The sequence below is a fragment of the Chinchilla lanigera genome, unplaced genomic scaffold (assembly GCF_000276665.1).
Source record: "Chinchilla lanigera isolate Chin_1 unplaced genomic scaffold, ChiLan1.0 scaffold00095, whole genome shotgun sequence".
Classification (NCBI taxonomy): domain Eukaryota; kingdom Metazoa; phylum Chordata; class Mammalia; order Rodentia; family Chinchillidae; genus Chinchilla; species Chinchilla lanigera.
The window spans coordinates 574866-594197 of record NW_004955496.1 but is presented as its reverse complement, the minus strand read 5'-3'; the positions used below and the strand labels follow the sequence as shown (position 1 = coordinate 594197).

General features: G+C 49.9%; 2 protein-coding genes across 3 annotated transcripts in view; one reads left to right on the top strand and one right to left on the bottom strand.

Annotated features, from left to right (window-relative positions):
• Positions 1-9286, top strand: part of Ccdc109b (coiled-coil domain containing 109B) — a gene marked incomplete in the record, with an annotated part of 73883 nt that extends 64597 nt beyond the window's left edge. The window contains 5 exon segments of the mRNA XM_013505398.1: positions 62-166; positions 5443-5603; positions 6303-6506; positions 7041-7157; positions 8593-9286. Of these exon segments, the coding sequence (XP_013360852.1) occupies positions 62-166; positions 5443-5603; positions 6303-6506; positions 7041-7157; positions 8593-8670 (665 nt within the window).
• Positions 9287-9910: 624 nt separating this feature from the next.
• Positions 9911-18359, bottom strand: Casp6 (caspase 6, apoptosis-related cysteine peptidase). Of its 2 annotated transcripts, XM_005406189.2 has the most exons (7): positions 18260-18359; positions 16324-16366; positions 15475-15625; positions 14988-15064; positions 13545-13720; positions 11035-11194; positions 9911-10533 (listed from the first exon to the last, which is right to left on the bottom strand). In XM_005406189.2, the coding sequence occupies exons 3-7, from the start codon at positions 15615-15617 to the stop codon at positions 10292-10294; spliced, it is 798 nt and encodes a 265-aa protein (XP_005406246.1). In that variant the 5' UTR covers positions 15618-15625; positions 16324-16366; positions 18260-18359; the 3' UTR covers positions 9911-10291. The 2 variants fall into 2 exon arrangements, with proteins under 2 accessions (XP_005406246.1, XP_013360853.1); XM_013505399.1 differs by lacking the exon at positions 16324-16366 and having other exon boundaries at positions 18260-18355.
• Between the last annotated feature and the right edge of the window lie 973 nt (positions 18360-19332).

The window sequence follows — 19332 nt, the reverse complement described above, 5'->3', positions numbered from 1 at the left end:
GAAAAAAAAGGGCTTCTTACTATTGTAAAACAGAGATTTCGTATCACATTTTGTCTTTCAGACAGCAGTGAGGTTCCAGCTTCGACCTTGATGGATGTTTTGCTCATGAAAGATTTTAAACTTGTCATTAATGAAATAGCCTATGTTGTACAGTGTCCCGAGACAGGTAAGAAACAGCTTTCCAACTATGTTAACTGTCATCTTTCTCTGCAGGGGGCTTTTCTGGGGAACAAAGCAGGTCTGTTTGGGAACCGAGTTCGCAAAAGCATCTTCTTCCTCTTCCTCCTCTTCTCACTTCTTCTTCTTCTTCTCCTCCTCTTCCTCATTTTTGATCCCCGCATTTGGTACATAACCAATGCCTCATCGTGGGGAGTTGGGGTATGCGCATAACACATCAGCATTATTCTCCATTCCCCGCCCCTGGCCCCCCTTCCTCCATCTCTTAGTCACCTTCCCATTTGCTAAAGATTGGTCTCCCTATTTCCTGTTGTTGATGTTTTATTTTGCTCTTGGATTTATTTATACTTTGGGTCTTCTGATACAGCAGCTTTTCCCCTACAGGATGCATGAGGGAGTTTTCCTCTGATTTTTTTATCTGAAGATGGTAGAGTTTCCATGGGAAAAACTCACAGAAGTTCAGGCCTGGCCCCAAGCCTGGGTGTGGGGATTTAAGTCTCCAGGAATCTCAGTTCTAGTCCAGTGCTCAACTCTGGTACCCAGTCCTCACAGCCTTCTGCTTCTGCAAAGTGACTCTCCATGCCCTTCTCTTCAGTTCTGGGAACAGTGGTTTGCCCGGGGACCACAGTTCTCCCGCAGATATAAATTGTTGGTTTTCACTTTCTCCAGTCGTTTATTTACTGCTAGGATGGAGCAAGGGCTTTCGAGCTCCTTACATGCTAAATTAGAAACTAGAAATCTTAACTTTTTAAAAGAGGTTTCCTTTTGCTCTCCAGCTATAGGTTGAGCATCCCTAGTATGGAAATCTGAGCTCTAGCATGTTCTAAAAACTTCCTGAGTGCTGAAATGCCACAGTGGAAATGCCACAGGTTCTCCATGACAGGTTGCTGTCAAAATGCAGGTGGACAAAAATATCGTGTAGGAGCTGGGGTTCAGCTCAGTGTCAGAGCACTTTCCTGGCATGCATGAGGCCCAGGGTTTGATATCTCATTATGTATGTGCAAATATCCCAAAATCAAAAAAAAAAAAAGTCCTAAATTCTTGAAACACTTTTCTGCCCAAGTATTTTGGGTTGATTTGTTTGTTCGAGATTCTTTTTTTTTTTTTTTTTTTTTGAGACAGGGTCTTACCAAGTAGTCCAGGCTAGTCTTAAACTCACTATGTAGCCCAAGTTGGCCTCAAAATCATTGTGAGCCTCCTGCCTCAGGCTCCCAAGTGCTAGAATTACAGGTGTGCATCTCCGCACTTGGCTTCCTCCCAAGAGATACTCAAACTGAATCATTTTAATCATTAGTAATACACTATTGGAAAATCCTCAGTTATCATTACTTTAAGCATTGCTTTTCTTTCTCTCATCTCCAGGTCATCTTCCCATTTGGCATTTATGTTACATGTTCTTAACCATTCTCTTAGTTTTTTCCATTCTTTTTTCTCTTTTAATAATCAGCTTGGGAAGACTTTGCTGACAAGTTCTCTGACCCCTTCCTTCCCAGGGTCTAGTCCACGAATGATCCTGTCAAAGACATTTTTCAAGCTTAGCACAGTGGTGCATGCCTGTAAGACCAGCTACTTGGGAGGTTGAGGCAGGAAGATCACAAGTTCAAAGTCAGCCAGGACAATACGGTGATACTCTATCACAAAATTAAATAAAACAAAAAAGGCCAGACATGTAGCTCAGTGTTCCCTGGGTTCAATCCACTTTACTACACACAGAAAAGAGGACATTTTCATTTCTGTTACAGTGGTTTTTATTTTAGCAACTCATTTTGGTTCTTTCTTAGTTTCCACCTCTGTTTACATTACTTGTGTATTTATGCCTTCAGAAACTTTACCAATTTCAACGTAGTTGTTTTAATGTCCCAGTCTAAGATCCATGCTGTGAGCTCCTCTCTCCCAGGTCCCAACCAGATACGCATTAGGTCCACAGCAGTTGGCACACAGCCTTCACAGCTCGTCCTGAGCTTCCTCTTCCTGGCTGGAGGGTTATGGGTTGGAATTGAGCTCCAGGGCCAATGATGTCCTCACTGCTACCACTTACATAACAGACTGCTGAAAGTGACCTGTCCAGGTGCAAGGTGTAAAGGTGTAACAGGGACATGTAGGCATGATTGGCAGATGACACATACTAGATAAATTGAAATGAAACTTATGAAAGTGTAAATTTGTCCAGGCATGGTGGCTTACCCCTGTAAGTCTAGTATTGGGGAGGCTGAGGCAGGATCGCTGGGAGTTCATGACCAGCCTGAACTACATAGGGAGACCCTGTCTCAAAAAATAAATTGTACATTTGGAGTTCAAAAATTAAACTGGATTTGCTAAAACATTGCAAATTTAGATTTCAAAATGCAGGGCATGAAAATGAAATCCACATGGGAGACAGATATGAAAGGAACAAACGGCTGTAGTTTATGAAGCGTACTTTCCTCATATGTGGGCTTTACCAGGAGATGCCACAAACAACCTATCAGTTTGGCTGCTTAAGTACCTATCAATTCTGTGGCACCTATACTTCTTCTCTATGGTAGCGAGGTTTTACATTTATTAACGGCAAGAAGAGAAAGACGTGCTGCAAGGTGAGAGCGCCTGCGAGAGCTCATCTGCAAAGAGGTGAACAACCGACATCTTTTGTGTCTCTCATGCTGATGTCATATTCAAGCCATCCAATCAAAAGCCTGCTTGCTTTTGCCCTTGAAGAACTGAAGATAGCGCTTCTTCATTGGTCCTGGGTGCAGGGTCTGGACCTGTTTTCCAGTCGTTCATCCGGGATTTCTGTGATTGACAGATCAAGAGTGGTGCTGTGCTTCTCCCAGGGGCCCTGGTCATTAAGCTTAGGCAGAGAGAGAGAGAGAAAAAAAAAAACTTCCTTCTGGCCCAGACTGCAGCAGGCCCTCCTAGCTTCTGGACGAGGCCTCGATCTCGGCCTGGAGAAACCACAGGCTCTGAGTAGTGAGCTGGGGCTCAGGCATGCCCGTGCACGCCTCCCCTAGGAGCATGGAAGCTGCGCGCTGGCAGCTCAAGGCTCCCATGATGCGGGTCTGAAAGCTCCATGCTGTCGGAATTGAGTTTGCCTCTGCCAAAGCCTAGTGGTTGGCGCCCTGGCCCCTGAGCCCAGCCTGGAACAAGGCACAGCTCTGAGGCTCACGCTGCCTGCTGCCCTTGACTGTGCGCCTCCCCACACCCTCTGTGGGGGGGGCAGTGTCCCAGCCAGTGGGGCCCTGCCCTGACCTGCCCCCTTAGCTTCTTACCGCGAAGATTGTAGAAGCACGTTTCTCTGAGTATGCGGTGAGCCAGTGCCAGGGCCCACGCACACTCACCTTGCTTTCATGTTAGCAACTGCCTGAACCAGTGCTCTTCCCCGTCCTGATTCCTTCTCCCTTCCTTTAAAACATCTGCTCACTTCCCATAAATCAAAACTGAGCTTGATTCATTTCACACCGCACCTTCTATATTGCAAGTTATTCATAAAACCTGTCGTGCCACCATGGTGGTGCACACCTATAATTGCTGAGCTTGGAGGCTGAGGCAGGAGGATCCAAGATCAAGGCTGGCCTGGGCTACAAAGGGAGTTGAAGGCCAGCCTGAACTGCATGTCTTGTCACAAAAAGACTAAATAAATAAATAAAACCCGTCCTGGGCTGGGGACATAGCTCAATGGTAGCGTGCTTACCTAGCATGCTCAAGACTTTGGGCTCTCTGCACAGTACCATGAAAAAGGAAGGAAAGAAGGAAAGAAAAAAAAAATTCCCTACCACGTTATTGTCCTCACTGTTTCTCTTTGCTATTCTCTGCTGCTTTGGACAAAGCCGTGCCCATCTGTACCTTTCCTCCATAAGCAGGCAGACCTTTTAAACACCCACACTTCTTCCTCCCGTGTGGGTCTGGGGATTGAACCCTCGTTTTTCTTGGTCACAAAGGATTCTGACCAGGGACCATGGCAGCCTTGGCTCCTCCCCTCTAGGTGTGGCCAGAGCTGAAGACCACAGCAAAGTCTTGAAGAACTGAGGGCAGTAGAGCGAGGTGGAGACCAGGATACCTGGTATGGGTGGAGCCCACGGGCTGATGCTGGTTCCAGGAGGCTCACCCCGCTGAGTGAGGGTGCTCTACCTGCCGGGGTCCACCTGGGTTCTCCTTACAGAGCCCGTAAACCGGTTGGGTCCTCAGGAAAGGGTCTTTACAGACGCACTGTGTGAGACTGACAGCCCGCAAAGGAGGAAGGGGAGCGGAGTTTCACCTCTATTCCACGCACCTGGCAGGGCCCTCCTAGCAGAAGATGATTGGCAGAAACAAACGGGAGTTTATTGATGAGAACATCTGTACTTACTGGGAGATGGTTAGGGCAGGAGCGGTGCTCAGAGAGGCTGCTCAGAACTCCTCTGCAGAGCGTCCTCAACCAGAGCACACGTTTTCAAAGAAGTGAGGAGATACTCTGGTTTCTCTTCAGACTGTGTAAATCTTTTGCCTTTTACAAAGAGGTGACAAGACAGAATAAAAGGAGTCACTAGGGGAAGCAAACTGGGAAGGCAGATCAGAGCTGGGAAGAGCTGTGGCGTAGACTTGTCTGGGGACATCTCTAGGCTGGCAGGGGCCCAAACTATCCCTGGGGACCACCCTCAGCTCGCATCTGTAGCGAGGGGTGAGGGGAGACCGGGCAAATGCGTGTCCTGCCTTCAGGTGACAGAGGGAACCAGAGAGGTCTTTGTCTGCCTTTTCGCTGTCTTCAGCTCAGAGCAATCATGCCACAGTGGCAGGTTCTGGGGTGGTAGGTTCCGGCCTCCCAGGTCCCCTTTCCCAAATGTATATATGCATTACCTTCTGACCTGTGCTTTATTTACGTGACTCCCTTGTTGAAAGCAGCTTTTTGAATGGTTTTACCTTCTTTACCTGGCTGTGCACCCACTTCCTTCCCTGTGCCTCCTGGAGTAGCTGTGGGGGAGAGGGCTGCAGACAGGGTGAGCGCTCTGAGGTGCACTCGGGTGTAAGAGTGGCCCTCAGACTCACCTGTGACAAGGTAAGGTGCGGTGGTCACCCAAAGCCTGTTTAGTGGATGTTCCCCTGACTTCCTATACATCTTTTTGTTTTGGTTTTTTGGAGACAGGGTCTCACCATGCAGCCCAAGCTAGCCTTGACCTCACAGAGATCCTCCTGCCTCAGCCTCCCAAATCTTGCTGAGATTACAAGCGTGAGCAGCTACCACCACCACCACTACCACCACGTGTGCGTGGAGGAAAGACTGTGACTCCTTGCATTTCCCTTGTCTTTTCTCAGAGAAGCCCAGCAGGGAGCGCACCACAGAGATGGAACGGGTGCGCTCCTTGGTTCACAGGCTGTTTGCGGTCCTACACCTGCAGGAATCAAAGAAGGAGACTGAGCACCGCTTGCTGGTGAGGATTGACCACCTACAGGCACAGCTGCAGCCCCTGGAGCAGGTAAGCTCTTCTCGCCGACCCCACAGGTCACACCCAGGTGCACCCTGTGTGTCTAGGTGGCATCCTGAGCCCTTGCCCTGGGCTCATTCTCTCCAGAACCACTCTCATTGCCAGAGGAGCAAGCTGGCAGCAGAGGCGGGGCTGTGCCGAGGATCTGAGCTGGGACCTGGCCTACCCTGGCCACTGCTTCTGCCTGGTTCTACAAACAGAAATCTGAGCTCATCAGCGCTGGAGACAAAATAACTGACATTTTTGGGGTTGAGGGAAAATTCCCCACAACAACGCTGGATCTGAAAAGGCAGGCCTGGACATTTAGTTAGCCTCCAGAGAATGACTTCTTCCTTGTGTGCCGTTCTGTGCTAGATTTTTTTTTTTCCTTGAGCAGTATAACCTTTATAATTTAAAAAATATTTATTATGACCTGATCTGGAAATGAGTCTCATGTATGTTCCATAAATTATTTTCCATATACCTGACCTCTTTAAAGTAATGCAGATGTGTACTACTTCAGAGCTTTCTTTTCTTGCTTCTTGTTTTCCCTTTAAGTTGCTGCACTTAGAAACTTTTTCAGTTTCGTTTTGAAACAGGTTCTGTCTGTGTAGCCCAGGCTGACCATCTTACAGCGAGCAACCCTCCTGCTTCAGCCTCCTGAGGGTTGGGATGACAGACTGAACTGACTAAGAGGTTCTCTCTCCCTAGGTGAAAGCTAGAATTGAGGCTCGGGCTGAAGCCAGCACCAGCAGGCTCCTGTGGGCTGGGCTGGCCCTGCTGTCCGCACAGGGGGGCGTGCTGGGCTGGCTCACCTGGTGGGTGTACTCCTGGGACCTCATGGAGCCTGTCACCTGCTTCCTCACCTTCACAAACTCCATGGTCTTCTTCGCATACTTCATAGTCACACAGCAGGTTAGTCATTGCTCAGGCCCAACCTCTTTGCTAGGAATTCCTTACCCAGGTCGGGAACTTTTTACTGGCGGAGTCACTGCTGATTGGACTTTCCCAAACGTGTCTTTATATGTTCTTTCTCCCAAGACTGGAGGGAGACAGCTCAGAGCACCTGCAGCCAGCCTTCATGGGGAGTAACTCGGAGAACGTGCCAGTTCTTCCACGGAGATAAAATATGTCAAACTTACGTCCCCTCTGCCGCCACTTATAAATACAATTAAGTTCCTGCAGCAGAACCCTGCACCTTCATAGCCCCAGCTTCTAGTCACTTAGCAAAACCTCCCAGCCCGTTGTTCTCCCTGTTCCCCACTGTGTGTCGTGTTGTTCTTTCCCCAGCTCTGAGCACTGCGCGCCGAGGCCGTGTGGGCACACGTGTGCCCGCAAGGCCACCGCAGAGATTTACCCACTCGCTGCCCACCCGTCTGGTGTGCTGCCAGGCAGCTTCCCCGCAGGGGCAGTTCTTCTTCCAAACTCACTGATTTCTTCTGTCTTTAGAACTGTACCTACCCCACTGCTAGGAGTAGGCAGTTTCTTCATTTCTTCCACAAGAAGTCTCGGCAACAGCGCTTTGACGTGGAGCAGTACAACAAGTTAAAGGAGGAGCTGGGCAAGGTACCCTGGGTTTGAGCTGCGGCTGGTTTGGTTTGGGAGAGAAGCTGGCGTCAGGGAATGGCACTGCAGGGTTATCCTCACAGGCTGCAGCTTAGCTGTGCAGATTGCTGTGTATTGTGAGATTAGTCAACAAAATACTTGACATTTAGGATACTAATTTCATATCCCAGTTTGATGCTTGTTTTTTATTTTCTGTAAAGGGAAAGTTTTTTGGGTTTTTTTTTTTTTTTTTTTGGTACTGGAGATTGAAACCAGGGCCTTCACATTGAGCTACATCCCCAGCCCTTTTAAAATTTATTTAAATACAGAGTCTAAATTGCTCAGGTCAGCCTCCCAGATTGCTGGGATTACAGGGGTGCAACAACACACAAAGCTGAGAATGTCTTTTTCGAATGACTTTTAGAGGGAGAGAAAAAAGTGCTTTCAGCAAGAATCTGCTTGTAAACAAGCAGGGCGAACACTGATTGGGAGTTTTAAACTTTATGGCATTTGTTTCTTTGCCTTGGAGGTACAAGATCCTTGATGGTATCCTCCTCTCCCGTCCTCCCCTCCCTCCCTCCAGATGCAGGGGAAACGGGCTCTCAGAGACACCTTGTTCATGTGTAAATGAACCTCATTCAGATAGTGCTTTCTCAGCACAGAACAGGATTCCTTTCTCTTAGTAATTTCTTCAGCAAAAAGTTCTGGTAAATATATCCTGCATTACTCAATGCATGTGCATTTAACAGTAACTATGTCTAAACTACTAGCTATGAAGTTGAAGAAATTATTAAAAATAAGTAGCCGGGTGTGGTGGTGCACGCCTGTAATCCCAGCACTTGGAGGCTGAGGCAGGAGGATCGTTGTGAGTTTGAGACCAGCCTGGGCTGCAAAGTGAGCTCAAGGCCAGCCTGAACTGCACAGCGAGACCCTGTCTCAAAAAAAAAAAAACAAAAAAACAAACAACAACAAAATAAGTTTATAAGTCCCAAGTTGAAGAACTGTTAAAATCATTTATTTCATCTAAGTAGAAAAAATATAATCCTTTGTGTTTTTTAAATTTGTGGATTCTCTTACATCTGAATGATACAAGGCTAAGAAAAGCTTTTCCAGCTCTTTCCCAGAGCATTGAGATTCCAGGGAGTGTCCTGTGGAGTTAGGTTATTTCTAAGGTAATGGAAGTGGAGGCAGAGAGCAAACTGGTAGGTCCTGGAGGTTTGTTTTTTTTTTTTAAAGAATATGAACTAGAAAATCCATTATGAAGGGGAGAAACTAATTCTTGTTGAAACATAAGGATGAACTACAAACCATTTTCATCTTTTAAAACGGGATCCAGATAAAGTGGAACTAATTTAAGCATTTGCCCCTAGGCATTTAAATGTTCTGTTGCCCTAATCTTATGAGTTCTCCTCAAAGCACTAAGGAAGGTTTCTGTTTTTGCTCTGCTTCCCAACAGGCTGAAGAGGCCCTGAAGCGCGTACGCCGCTCCCTCTCCCTGGGGCTGCGAGTGGAGGACCTCAGTGAGGAGCATTAGCTTCACACTTGCGGGCCTCGTCGGGTTTCTCCATGTTCTGATTTCGTCCTGTGCACACTGGACGTTACTGAGCCTCGTGGTTCATTTCAGTCTCTTTCAGCCTTTTGTAGTTGTGAGAAACCACAGTCCTGTCTTTTCTATCGAAGAATACAAGCAGGAGCGCCTCCGGCTCAGACTGGTCCACCCTAACACACTGAAACTGTGGGAAAGGCCTGCTCAGTTTAAATTCTGCGAACGTAGCCACAGATCCAGATAGCTTAGCAATAGCAGGACCTTCTGTTCCCCTACCCTTGCCCTCCTGCTCTTCCTGCCCCTCAGCAGGCCTTCGGCTCTCCCCTGGCACCAAACTCGCCATCCTCCATGGACTGTAGCCTTTGAACTCAGCCAGTGAATTTGAAGGACAGCTGCTTCCCCTTCGTGAGGGCTTAAAAGTCCAGGCTTGGCGTGACTGCTGCCTCCTGTCCTAGCGCACTTGCGCCCTTCTGCAGAAGTGAATTTTAACTCGGCCTTGTCACGTTCTCTGGGTCACTGTCTGACTGCATCCTTTCCAGCACTGACAGTTTGAGTGTGGGGGCTCACTTCCAGCAGTAGTTAATAAATTGGCATAAAACAGACATTCTTTGGCATTCTCTCTCGGGATTCTTGGGGTGCAGGTTTGATGGCTTGTTCCTATAGATGTGGCTGGGGGCCTTACCCTGGCCCACCCACCCCGGGCACCACCCACCTGACCTTTGGGCTTCCTGTGGACTCATGGCTGGCATTCACTTCTTTCTTCATGGGCAGTAGTTGGAAGGAAATGTTTCTTCATGTACCCAGAAGATGTCCCCAGTCACACATGAAGTGTACTCTGAACCTCTTGTACTCTGAACCTCTTGTACTCTGAACCTCTCCTTCCAGTTCTCCAAACATAAGCATTTCACCATCTTCACCCCAGCTGGTAGCAGCAAACTATCAGATTGATACATTGTATCAGAAGCATGGAGCCTCAACAGTCACACGCATTGGTGTGTGAATGAGATGGGTGCCTGGTAGACCGTAACAGGGAAGACGCTGAGGGATTAGATTTTGCAGGTGTCCACCCTGCGAAGGGACGGAATTATTGCAGGCTGTAGCGCATCCTCAAAACGCCAGAACAGTCTGGTAAGTACTAAAGTCGTGTATAAAGTGTGGAGATGCAGATTCAGATTCAGAAGAGGCAGTAAACATACATATGACCAAGGAAAAGAAGCCCAGAAGCCAATATGAACTAGAAAAGTTTAATATGGCATGATCTTCAAATAGCTTACTAAAGGGAATTTACGATCTCATTCTTGGATTCCAAAAGTCTTTAAAAACATTATAAAAGAAGCTTTTATAAAAAGGCACAGTACAAGCTCAATCAGCTAGATATTTCGGGCACATAAAAAAAAATCACTCAATGCTTGTAGATTTTTATGTAATTTCCTGAGTGTTTTTCAAGCCTTTTTAACATGAAAATATAAAAACAAACAAACAAATGAGAAAAGTGTTTCTCTACTGGGGAAGAAACTTCCACAGCTGGACCTCACACCTGAAGCTGAACCTGGAGCTGTGCATCTGATATGAAAAGGGCCAGGTGTGGGCTGCAGAGGCCGAGCCGTCCCTACTTTCTGGGCTTTGGCGAGAAGCGCAGCTTTTTGGTCAGCATGGAGGCAAAGCATGGCACCTGCTTATTGCCGATGGCACTGCGGTCTTTGCAGAACTCCACAGAGCGCTGGGAAACCTTCCTGTTCACCAGCGTGAGCAGCTCCGTGAACTCCAGCGTGGATCCATATTGCCCCAACATTTCACACAAATCCTGGATGTACCACGAGCCATACACCGTTTCTCGGTGAGAATAATATCCTAAAGAAAAGGGAAAGGAAAAGGGCATTGTAGTTTCCTTGCTTTCATACTTTTCCTTTTCTCAGACAAGGTCTTTTGCTATATAGCTCAGGCTGCCCTTGAACTCCCCGTGTAGCCCAGGCTGGCCTCGAGCTCGTGGTACTCCTCCTGCCTCAGCTTCCCAAGAGTGCTGGGATTACAGGTGTGTGACGGAATGACTTTTCTAAGGTCATCTACACTTTCAACTCTCACTCTGTGCCCTATGATTAAGGAAATCGCTGGTATAGTCTGTGACTTTTGTTGACACATGCTGGTTCAACCCAGAAAGACTTGTCCCAACTCAATCAAAGGTGCAAAACGAGTTAGCAATCCCAGCACTCTGTGAATCAGGAGAATCGAAAGTCTGCACCAGCCCAGTCAATGTAGCAACTTTAGTGAGCCCAAGTCTCCAAAAAAAGAGAAGGTGAACTTCACAGGAACTCAGGTGAGATGGCCCCCTGTCTGCACGAAGCACGGACTCACCTTCTGCCACTGAGTAGCACATGAGGAAGTCTGCGCCCGCGGGGAGGGTGTGCACCGTGGCCGCGTCCACCTCGGTGATGTTCTCCGGGGTGTCCGGGGGACGATGGTCCACCACATCCAGAGGGAGGACAGGCACGTCGTGCTGCTGTCCCCGACACGCCTACAGAGCCAGAGGGACAAGCGCTGTGCTACTGCTTCCCAAAATTCCCACATTATTTGGGAAGCACATTACATGTAGTTCAAGAAACAGTGCATTCAGGCTTGCAGGGGACGACAGCTGTCAAAGCTTTTCCCCTTGTATTTCCCCTTCCTTAATGCTAAAAAAATGATATCCACAAATGCACACCAGAGTGTATGGAATGAGAGAACCTAGGGGAAGGAAGACCTATTACAATTTTAAAATGGCTGATGCAGGGCCGGAGAGATAGCTCAGTGGCACAGCGTCTGCCTGGCAAGTGCAAGGTCCTGAGTTCATATTCCTGGTACAAAAAAAAAAAAAAAAAGTGCAAGGTCCTGAGTTCAATTCCCAGTACAAAAAAAAAAAAAAAGAATAAAATCTCTGATGCATGACAGACATTTTTTCTTTCAAGGCAGGGTCTCCCTGTGGAGCGTAGGCTGGCCTTGATCTTGCTGCTATCCTCCTGCCTCAGCCTCTCGAGTGCTGGGATTACAGGCCTACGCCACCACACCTGGTTTAATCTTAGTATTTTCAGATCTTATTTTGCACTCTCTTCCGTAAGTATAACACAGAACCTGTAACTTAAAGAGGTCTCCTTCCCAGCCTGCTGCAGTACTGAGGTGGGCTCTGGAGAGAACGCACCGCACACACCGGGTACCAGCCTGTGCTGCTTCCTTCGTTCTGCAAGGCCGTTTTAGCCTCACAACCGCTCCGGTGGCAAGGGCTACTCCTACTCCTGGCCCACAGCTAAAGAATCTGAGTCCATGCCACTCACAGAGGCCAGAGTCCTTAGTCCCAGCCACTTAGGAGGCTGAGGCAAGAGAGTAGTTTGAGCCTGGGGAATTCGAGACCAGCTAAGAGAAAGGTTAAACCAGCCAAGCACCTCTTCCCTTGCGGCGTCTTCTCAAGAGGCACTCATGACCATTCCCACTTCTCTAGGGTCGGGCAGTGTTGGCTGCCGCTGCCGCCAACCCCATGAAGCCACCTCTTTCTTTTTTCAATACTGGGGATTGAACCCAGGGCCTTTGCACTGAGTGACAGCCCAACCCTTTCTTTCTTTTCTTTTTTTAAATTTTGAGACAAGATCTCACTAAGTTGCCCATGCTGGCCTCAAAATCGTGATCCTCCTGCCTCAGCCTCCCAGAGTGCTGATCCACCCCATTTCTGTCTCGGCTATTCTGCTCTGGGCCCCTCTCCTCCAGTTCTTCGTCTCTACCCCCTGGTGTTCCTTGGGGTCTGCACTCATTTCTCAGGCCATTTCTACGTGCTTAAGTTCACCTCCTCCCGTGACCTCCACCTCCAGCCACGTCTCGACTTCTGCCCGTGTTGGTCAAGCCTGCCCACCTGATGTCCAGACCTGGAGCCTGGGCCTCCACACCCCTGGCCTCCCGTGCACCATCCAGCCTGACCCCAGCTGTCCCCTCCGCTGTCCTCCGGTCGAGGCCTGCCCTGATGTGGAGCGGCGTGTGACACCAGGAGACTCAGGCCACAGGCCGCAGGGCACACACAGAGCAGCAACACTGGGACTTCCGGTTTCTCTCTCTCATTTTGTTCTAAACCCTTATCTAGGTGCCCAGTGCTGTTATCCAGATGAAAGCACAGGCTATCCCTAAGCCAGTTTGGAGAGCACTGGGAAAAAACTTGCTTTGAGGGAAGAATGTGGCAGCTGGGGTTGTCCCACTGACGCCCCTCTCTCGAGCTCCCACTGAACCGAACTGGGTCGACTGGGCCACCTTGCTGGGCCTCTTCAGCCAGCCCAGCCCCGTCTCCACCGCCATGCCAAGGGCCAGCTGGGCCAGCTGGGAGCTCCTCAGGTCACGGTGTCTTTCCAAGGCCAAGCCCGGCGCAGGCTTCCTGCAATAAGGTGACTGTGGTGTTCCGAGAGAAGTGCCACGCACAGCTAAAGTGCAGCTCTGCTTGCGTGCTGTTTACACACCATGGAGCACTGCTCTGCTACAGAGAAACTCGACTCATTGGTGGAAAAATGGATGCACCCGGAAACCATAAGGTTAACTGAAATTAATCAGACACACAGGCTGGAATATCACGCGGTCTCCCTTGTGTGAGAAACCTCAAGTGCGCGGAAAGAGCACAGTGAAAGGCAGAGAACAGGAAGTAGGGACACAGATCTGTCTCAGATGGGACGGGGGCCGAGGGGAGCTGAGATGTGCTGTGCACATGTGCCACCTCCACACCAGGGATGAATCATCACGCAGTGCAAACGCGGACTAATAACAAAAATGGGGAAAAGCAAAACTGGCTTTTCAACCTTTCTGATCACACGCACTGCACCCTGGCCCTTGTGCGTACAAGGACGCTTTAGCGGCCTCACCTGGATAATAAATATCTTGGGCTTCCCGACCAGGCTCTGGCACTTGTCCCCTCTGAACTGGGCAGTCAAGGTTTGGATTTGAATCTTGGCGTCATACGCATAGATATGGTCGTCTTCGCCGTGGGTTAGGAAGGCACACACAAAGCAGTCAGCGTCCACGTGGCTTGTGGTTGACACTTTGAAAACGCCCAAAAGTGGATACAGAAAAAAAGATGCTGGTTATCTACACAGACAAATTCAGTTTGGGGCTGCCAGAAGAAAGTCTCTCAGATGACTGCATGGCGAAGTTGTTATTCTTCAACAAATGCAAAGTGTCTTATTTTAGGCTTTAATCAAATAGAATAACTTATACCAAACTCCCTGATTTTTAAAAATCTGAAATATTAAAGTTCAAAGTTGCCCAGCAAGGTAGCACACAGCTGTAATGCCAGCACTTGGGAGGCTGAGGCAGGAGGATCATTGCAAGTTTGAAGCCAGCCAGTGCTACATATGAGTTCAAGGCCAGCCTGGACTATACAGCAAGAGTGTCTCAATCCCTATCCCCCGCAAAAGTTCAGAGGAATAGACTCTGACCTAATTTTATCAGCTTCTTTTTCTCCCAATAGTGGGGATTAAAGCCAGGGCCTCGAGCAAGCCAGGCAGTTGTCCTCCCCCGAGCGATGTCCCCAGCCCTTTCGTTAACTTTTAGCATAATGATGTGGAAAACGTGAATGAGATGATGCTGGAGAGCCTCCTTTAAGATCCAAGCTTCTCTGGCAATAGACTAAGTTTCTTTGAATTGCAGAGACTTCCTGGAGCAGACAGAAAGGACCCAGAGATGGCCCCCCCTCACCCGAGCAGGCCCAAGTGCTTCGTGCGTCTAGAGTCAGGCCCTGCACAGGTCACAAGCAAAGCAGAAGCCTAGTACGCAACTGGGTAAGTGACCTGCAGCTGAATCAAAAGAAGCTTACAATAATGATGCAAAGGTCACAGCAGCCCAGCAGTGGCGTGCAAGGCTGGCCTGTGGCGATGGTGATAGCTTACGCCGTCACTAGAGTACCTAGTGCCAGGGGTGATGCAAAAATGAAAAGATCTGATATCTGCAAATCGTGACTTTGAAGTCAGTGAAGAAATGTGATATGAAAGGTGTCGGTGGAAAAATGAGCTTAGCAAAGCCCGTCAGGGACAGGGCTCACATTGGCAGCTCTTACGATGAAGTGTGGAGCCTGTGTCTCCTCATGCTGGGCTGGAATGTGATACATTTGCACAGTACAGACTTTAAGGCACAATGCTTTGCCCAGCTGTCCAGCTCTGGTGGGCAAGAGGCAGAGGGGCCCGGCCCAAACCTACAACCCTGGCCACACTGCTGACTCGTTTTCCCGAGCCGAGATTCTGCATCCCTGTCTGACAGAGCCTACACCTCGAGCCCATGGGAAGAAAAGGAGGAACGGCAAGTCCACCTACCCTCGTGAATTTTCTGCAGCAGCTCTTCCACTTTAAGATTATTAAAGCATTTCACTTCAAATCCTAGCTCTGAAAACCTGGGGATACAGTAAATTGAGTATTAACTGACGGGCTGTTCTACGGTCACATATCCTTACTTTTGAGGATCTGTACCAATTTTTATGACCCATAAATCTACTTTTCTTTAGGAGAAAAGAAGAAAATGTGACAAAAATTGATCACCCACATTAAGAAAGGATTTAGCCACGGTGAAGGCTGATTCAGTTCGGAAATCGCCATCGGCTATGTAAGTGCATTAGTGACCTGCGAAGCTGTTAATGCAGAATAGAACAGGACAGGGAGGCCGCTAAGTTCTGCGGGAGCATTTGGGGTTTGCTCTGTGCCACTGAGAACTGAAGGAGCTGCCTTGTACAAGCTGAGCACACGCGTCCCGGCGGGGCCCTGGGCTGCTATGCATGTCTGTCACCATGACGCAGACCAGCACTACCTGCGAGCCAGGTTGTCCCTGTCCACGTTGGTGCCCCGCCTTTCGGGCAGCATCAGGTGCCAGAAGAAGTGCTCCTGGTTGAAGATCAGCGCGACCCCTCTCTTCTTGTGGTCCATTTTGTACTCTTCCACCGGATCGACCATTTTCCTGTCTGTGGAAAGTTTACAGAGCATCACTTCGGCTTCGGGGCGGATTAAATAACAGACCCCTCCAGGCCGCTGGGCTAAGGGGACACATGGATGTCTGCTGCCGGTGGTGCCAGGCTTTGATTCCCCCCGGGTGCCAGGACAGGCCATGCTGGCACGAGTCACCCACAAGCGGACATCAGTCAGTCATCCTGGGCAGCTGTTCCCAGCCACTCCCCACAGATACGTTTCTCCTGGTCCCCAGCACCAAGTCAGCAAGCTCCAACACAATACCTAGGCTATATCCATTTGATTTTGTATGTGTAGGACTAAGGATCGATCCTGGGACCTTCACACTGAGCTTCATACCTAGCCCTTTTTATTTATTTATTTTTTATTTTGAGACAGGGTTTCCTTAAGTTGCCCAGACTGGGCTTGAACTTGTGATCCTCCTGCCTCAGCCTCCCTTAGTGCTGGGATGACAGGTGTGTGTCACCATGGCCAGGCCCATGACAGTCTCCAAGTTGCAGTGTCAATCAAGAAACAGTCTCTGGACATCACTGCAGGTCCTCTGACTCACACTGCTACCCACAAGTCTGCTCCTCCAGGGGTCAGACCTGACGTCAGTGCTTCCCTCGCTCCGGTGTCTCCGTCTCACTGTCCTTGCTAGGGATGGCCACAGCCCACAGAGGGAGAGACGTGTATGAGCAATGAGCACGCTCACCTGGTCAGGAAGGTATCTGTTTCTGCTATGTTTTGTTCCTCACCTGTTTAAAAAAAAAAACCAGTTGATTTTGTGAACTATTTTACTTTTTGACCCATGGCAGCAGAAGGCAGCAGGAGCTCCCAGGCCCATCACTAAGACCCCTGGAAATGCAGGGAAAGCAATGCACTACAACAGCTCGGCACTTTCTGCAAGACAACAAATCATAACAGAAATGGAGAAAATACACAAACACACCCACTGCAAAGGAGGCCTTAAGTAGCACAGCACTGTGACCGTGCAGCGCATGTAAAACATGCACTCGCTTTGGGATGTGGAAGGTGGCCTGGCGGAGCCTTTCTGGGGTGCAGGAAGCAGGTCAAGAGGAGAACAGAAACCACAGAGATGCTGGGGAGGACAGGCTGGGTCCAGGAGCGGGAATGCAGGGCAGAGGGGCATTGTAGAGGACAAACAGGCCACAGCAGGCAGAAGGGAGCAAAGCAACAAGGGACGCCCCCAGCTCTTTCTGCTGTCTTACCCAGGCTGCTTAGGGCAGGTAGCACTCACACCCTTAATCCTAGCACCCTTGAATCAACTCCAGGGTCAAATACTCTAGATTGAGCCCTCCCTGAAAAAGCCCCCATGACTGCATGAGGCTTTGGGGGGACATCTAGACACAAACCATAACAACCTGTAATTTCTTTATCAAACATGTATCTTTCATTAAACCAGATTCTTTTTTTTCTCCTTGGTACTGGGGATTGAACCCTAGGCCTTCACACTGAGCTACATCCCTACCTTTTACTATTGTTGATTTTTAGACAGGATCTTGGTAAATGACCCAGATGGGGCTCAAAGTTGAGATCCTCCTGTCTCAGCCTCCCAGCTGGGCACCACCACTCGCAGCTTCAACATAACTTTTCAACTCTTGCTTCACTCTTCCACTGTACTATAACTACCATTCCCTCCTTCCTTACATCAGTACGATTCTTACAGAAGCAATCATTCCTTTTCTCTCCTCACCCTAATTTCCTAATCGCTCCAGATAACCATTGGCTGATGGCGTGGCTCTCTGGATAGCTTATCCGAATGCCACACCTTGGGGACAGGGATAAAGCGGGCAAGGTCTGCCCGAGGTCAGGCCCTTGGAGTGGGGCTGAAAGTCAGATTGCCTGGGGGTTCGAGTCCCTGCAAGCTGGGTCCACCAGGCCCCTGGAGAGAGTCTGTCAGCTTCCCTACTGGCCAGTGTCCTGTCCTCTGTGAACCACTCCCCAGACACCCCAGCTGTCCCCTGCGCTGTGATCTTGTCCTGGGTAACCCACCCCAGACCCTGAGCACTCTGGGAAGGGCGCGGGGTGGAGAAGGCAAAAGGAGCAGGCGAGGGAGGGGCTCGGCCAGTACAGTGGGGGGAGAGGTCCGAGGACTTGGGGCCGGGCATCCCAGACCCCCGGAAGTCAGCGTTTCAACCTTTAAAAACACTGTAGCCAGGCTTTAGGACCTCCCCGTTGAGCTGCATCTCCAGTCCCCGCACCCCCTTTGAAGCAGGGTCTCATATAGTGGCTCAAGTGCCCAGACTAAGCTCAAACTTTCGATCCTCCTGCCTCTGCCTCCCTGAGTGCTGAGATTTAGCGATCCGCCACCAACACCTGGTTCAGTTTCTAAGCAATGTCATTACTAGGGGACGGGAAAAACGTCCTGAAGTCCGCAGAGTGCAGCCGCTGCAGCCTTAGGTGATGCGAGGTGCGGACGGCTCTAGGGTCTGCAGCGGTGCAGCCCAGGCCCGGCCTCCGTGGCACCGAGCAACCGGCTCGGAGCTCCCGCGAGGACGCGCTGCGGCGGGCGCTCTACACTCTTCCCGAGGAGCAGGTAGCACTGCCCACCAGGGCCCCCAGCGCTTCCCGCGCGGAGCTCCAGGCTGCCCGCAGCCCGAGTGCTTCCAACCTCGGCGATCGCCTACCTGTAGTGCTCCGGGGATCCTCCTAGCCCCGCTCCGCACCCGCGCTAGGCAGCCTGTGCGCTTCCTAAATTTAGGGCCCCTGGCCAAGCCACGCCCCTGACCCACCCGCCCTTGTCCAGGGCCCTGGAGACCGCCCCTGCCCCTGACCACGCCCCGCCGCGTCCGGCCACGCCTCGGATCTGCCCGCCCTTGGCCACGTCTCGCAGCCCGGTCCAGCCCTTAGCCCCTCTCGGCCACGCCCCCTGGCCCCGAGCCCTCAGCCCCGGGCCTGACCACGCCCCCTGGAGACCGCCCTCCATGACCCCGCCTTCCAATGGTGTCCCTGGAATCCAGGATCCGGAACCCGAGCTGTCCAGGAAGAGGCGCGATCTCGCTGCTTGCCCAGGGAGGCGATCTGGCCCGAGGCCCTGCCAGCTGCTGCCGGGGTCAGCGGGGTGAACCCACAACCTGGTCCCAGCGCCGATTGCTGAAGTGCTTTGTGTGTGCACGCGAGATTGGGCTAAAATAAAGGCATAAACTGGAAGTGTGGCTTTCATAGAGAGCACGGATTTAGGGAAGAAATTCTGCAGAAATTTGAAGAACGGTGTGGGTCTGGAGAGGGTGTCTTTTTTAGAAGTAGGGGTCCTTACCCAACAAATGCCTCACGCAGCGACCTCACCGGCGCCCCGTGTTGAATTTAGCTGCACAATGTGAAAAATTTACTCCAGCGAACAATTCTTTCAGATAAAAAGGTGGCTCTTTTTTGTACCTTTTGTGGACTTTGTCATTTACAAAGTAACCAACTTCAGATGGGGGCTGTACGAAGGCATCACTTCTACAGGAAATATAAGGGATTCTTACGGATGCGGGATCCGTTTCATAAATAGTATAGTTATTTGGGAGAGAAAAACAAAATTTAACTTGACAACGTGTGTGCTTCCTGCTTGTGTTTCAAAAGTCTTAGTGCATGAAACCAAAGGAGAAGGGTTTTTATTCAAATTAAGCCACTTACTGTTCATTCCATTGAGCACTTAGTTCAGAGGTCACCAAGCCACGCTGGTGGACCGTGGTGAGGACAAGCCTGGGGTGCCTGC